Source organism: Nicotiana tomentosiformis, chromosome 5 (genome assembly GCF_000390325.3).
Source record: "Nicotiana tomentosiformis chromosome 5, ASM39032v3, whole genome shotgun sequence".
NCBI classification, from domain to species: Eukaryota; Viridiplantae; Streptophyta; class Magnoliopsida; order Solanales; family Solanaceae; genus Nicotiana; species Nicotiana tomentosiformis.
Genome location: NC_090816.1, coordinates 33203621 through 33207425, shown reverse-complemented (window position 1 = coordinate 33207425; position 3805 = coordinate 33203621). Strand labels below are relative to the sequence as shown.

Sequence of the window (3805 nt, the reverse complement as noted above, 5' to 3'; positions counted from 1 at the left end):
AGCTCTAGGTTCATAGGTGTTACGATTCATATGCAGGTTTAGTAGAGTATTGCAGATCTGTATGGAGACGTATGTACTTATCTTTGAGAGGATACATAACTGTTAGGAAAATTCCACTTCTTTGAATCCTTATCGTGCGAATTTGTTGATTTCAAAATATGAGTTTTTCTCTTTCTATTCTCTAATAGATGGTGAGGAAATGCACTGCAGGATTCTATGATCAGACACTCGCGTCCTATGCTAGAGCCGCGAGTGGCCGGGGCCGGGGCAGAGGCCAAGGAAGGGCACATGGTGCAGCTAGAGCACCTGCTCGAGCAGCGACTGAGGAGCCGATAGTAGCTCTGGTTGGGGGACAGGCACCCGAGGCACCTATTGTCACCCCTGCACTTCAGGAGACCCTATCACAGTTTATGAGCATGTTCGGTGCTTTGGATCTGGCGGGATTGATCCCCCTCGCACTAGCTACATCTCAGGCCGGGGGAGGAACCCAGACTAGCGCATCCCATACTTCAGAGCAGAGGGTCTAGGTTGATCAGGTCTCGGAAGTTATGCCAGTACAACCTATTGTTTCGGTTCGGCCCGAGGTTAGGGCAGTGGCATCCGAGGAGGAACAACTGAGACTTGAGAGGTTCAAGAAGTATCATCCTCCTACTTACAGTGGCCTAGCTACTGAGGATGCACATGGTTTTCTAGAGAAGTGCCACAGTATTCTCCGCACCATGGGTATTGTGGAGACGAGCGGAGTTTCTTTTATTACATTCCAGATATTAGGAGCAGCGTATCAGTGGTGGGAGGCTTACAAGGAGGGTAGCCCAGCTAATGCAGCTTCGCTCACTTGGGCTCAACTTTCAGAGATGTTCTTGAGAGATTTTGTTCCCCAGACCCTTCGGGATGCATGGAGCACGGAGTTTGAGCAGCTGCGTCAGGGGACTATGACAGTGTCAGAGTATGCTATCAGTTTCAAGGAGTTGTCCCGACATGCACCAACCTTAGTTTCTACAGTTAGAGAGCGAGTCTGCAGATTCATCGAGGGGCTTAACTATGTTATTAGATTCAACATAGATCAAGAGTTAGAGGCAGATACTCCGTATCAACAAGTTGTAGAGATTGTGCGGAGGTCGGAGGGTATGCGGAGCCATGAGAGAGAGGACAGGGAGGCCAAAGGGCCTCGAGATTATGGAGGATATAATGGTGCACGCGCCCCAACTGCAACCTATTATGGTAGGGGCTATGTGAGTCGTCCAGTTCATTTAGCACTTCCAGCTTCTACTGGTGCTCCAGCCACTCCAAGGTCTCAGGTTGCCCATTTTGCACAGCTACTATCTAGTGTACATCCTGCACGGGGTGCCTTCAGCGGTCAGTCCAGCCGACCAGGCCAGGGTCAGTTTCAGTAGCCACTCCCACCGAGAGCTTGCTTTAAGTGTGGTGATACCAGACATATGATGAGGGACTGGCCCAGACTTAGGAGGGGTGTGCCTCCATAGACTACACATGCTCCATGGATTTCATAGGGTCCACAGGTTTCGCAGGCCATGGTTACTACTCCAGCTGCCGCTCCACATGCACCACAAGCTAGTGGTAGAAGTCAGGCAGGTAGAGGTCGCCCTAGAGGGGGAGGCCAGGCTCGTTTCTATGCTTTTCCGAGTAGGACAGAGGCTACCACTTTAGATGCAGTCATCATATGTATTGTTCCGGTCTATTTCAGGGTTGCCTCAGTTTTATTTGATCTGGGCTCTACTTACTCATATGTGTCATCTTACTTTGCTCCGTATTTGGGTATACCTCGTGATTCTTTGAGTTCTCTTGTATATGTGTCCATGCCCGTGGGAGATTCTATTATTGTGGACCTTGTCTATCAGTCATGTTTAGTTTTTATTAGTGGTTTTAAAACCAGGGTTGATCTATTCTTACTCAATATGGTAGACTTTGATGTGATCTTGTGCATGGACTAGTTGTCTCCCTATCATGCTATTCTAGATTGTCACGCCAAAATTGTGATATTGGCTATGCCAAGTTTTCCACGATTAGAGTGGAAGGGTACATTGGATTATATTCCCAACAGGGTTGTGTCCTTTCTTGAGCCACATCAGATGGCTGAGAAGGGGAGTGATGCATATCTAGTCTTCGTGAGAAATGTTAGTGCCGATACTCCTACCGTTGAGTCCACTCTGGTAGTAAGAGACTTCCCTGATGTGTTTACAGCAAACTTTCCTGGCATGCCGCCCGATAGAGATATCGATTTTGGCATTGACCTGGAGCCGAGCACTCAGCCTATTTCTATTCCACCATATCATATGGCACAAGCATAACTGAAGGAGTTAAAGGAACAACTGCAAGAGTTGCTTGACAAGGGTTTCATCCGACCTAGTATGCCACCTTGGGGTGCTCCAGTTCTGTTTGTAAAGAAAAAGGATGGCTCGATGCGGATGTGTATTGATTATAGGCAGTTAAACAAAGTTACAGTGAAGATAGGTATCAATTACCGCGTATTGATGACTTATTTGACCAGCTTCAGGGTGCCAGAGTGTTCTCGAAGATTGATTTGAGGTCAAGGTATCATCAGCTGAAGATTCGGGATCCATATATTCTAAAGACTGCTTTCAGGACTCAGCATGGTCACGACGAGTTCCTTGTGATACCATTTGGGCTGACCAACGCCCCAACATCATTTATGCACCTGATGAACAATGTATTTTAGCCATATCTTGAGTCATTTGTCATTGTATTTATTGACGACATCATGGTGGACTCCCGCAGTCGGGAGGATCATGAGCAGTATTTGAGGATCGTGCTCCAGACCTTAAGGGAGAAGAAGTTATATGCGAATTCTCAAAGTGTGAATTTTGGCTTGATTCGGTGTCGTTTTTGGGTCATCTGGTGTCGAGTGAGAGGATTAAGGTAGATCCGAAGAAGATTGAAGCAGTTTAGAGTTGGCCCAGTCCGTCTTCAACTACTGAGATTCGGAGTTTTTTTGGTTTGGCCGGATATTATCGACGTTTCGTAGAGGGTTTCTCATCCATTATTGCACCTATGACTAGATTGACCTAGAAGGGTGCTCTTTTTAGATGGCCTGAGAAGTGTAAGGCGAGCTTTCAAAAGCTCAAGACTTCTTTGACTACAGCCCTAGTGTTGGTGTTACCTACGGGTTCGGGGTCTTACACTGTGTATTATTATGCATCATGTATTGGGCTTGGCGCGGTGTTGATGCAAGACGGTACGGTGATTGCCTACGCGTCTCAGCAGCTAAAGGTTCATGAGAAGAATAATCCAGTCCACGACATGGAATTGATAGCTATTGTTCATGAATTGAAGACTTGGAGGCACTATCTGTATGGTGTCCCATGTGAGGTCTATACCGATCACCGGAGTCTCCAGTATCTGTTCAAGCAGAAAAATCTTTAACCTGCGGCAGTGGAGATGGTTAGAGTTGCTTAAAGACTATGATATCACTATTCTCTATTATCCCGGAAAAGCCAATGTGGTGGTCGACTCCTTGAGTAGAAAGGGAGAGAGTTTGGGTAGTTTGGCATATCTACCTGCAGCAAAGAGGCCACTAGCCCTGGATGTTCATTCCTTGGCTAATCAATTTATTAGATTAGATATTTCGGAGCCCAGCTGCGTTCTTGCTTGCGTGGTTTCTCGATCTTCCTTATATGAGCACTCCAGAGAGTGTCAGTATGACGAACCTCATTTGCTTGTCCTTAAAGACACGGTACAGCACAGCTATGCCAAGGAGGTTTCTATTGGAGATGATGGGGTTTTGCGAATGCGGGGACGATTATGTGTGCCCAATGTGGATGGGTTG

The 3805-nt window shown here is 46.9% G+C and overlaps 2 protein-coding genes across 2 annotated transcripts; both read left to right on the top strand.

Moving 5' to 3' along the window:
* The first annotated feature begins 548 nt into the window (after positions 1–548).
* LOC138892134 (uncharacterized) lies at positions 549–1394 on the top strand. The gene has a single exon (XM_070175830.1). It carries the CDS (start codon positions 549–551, stop codon positions 1392–1394), a length of 846 nt encoding a protein of 281 aa, XP_070031931.1.
* Positions 1395–1532: 138 nt separating this feature from the next.
* Positions 1533–1952, top strand: LOC138892133 (uncharacterized). The gene has a single exon (XM_070175829.1). The coding sequence runs from the start codon at positions 1533–1535 to the stop codon at positions 1950–1952; it is 420 nt and encodes a 139-aa protein (XP_070031930.1).
* Positions 1953–3805: the final 1853 nt, after the last annotated feature.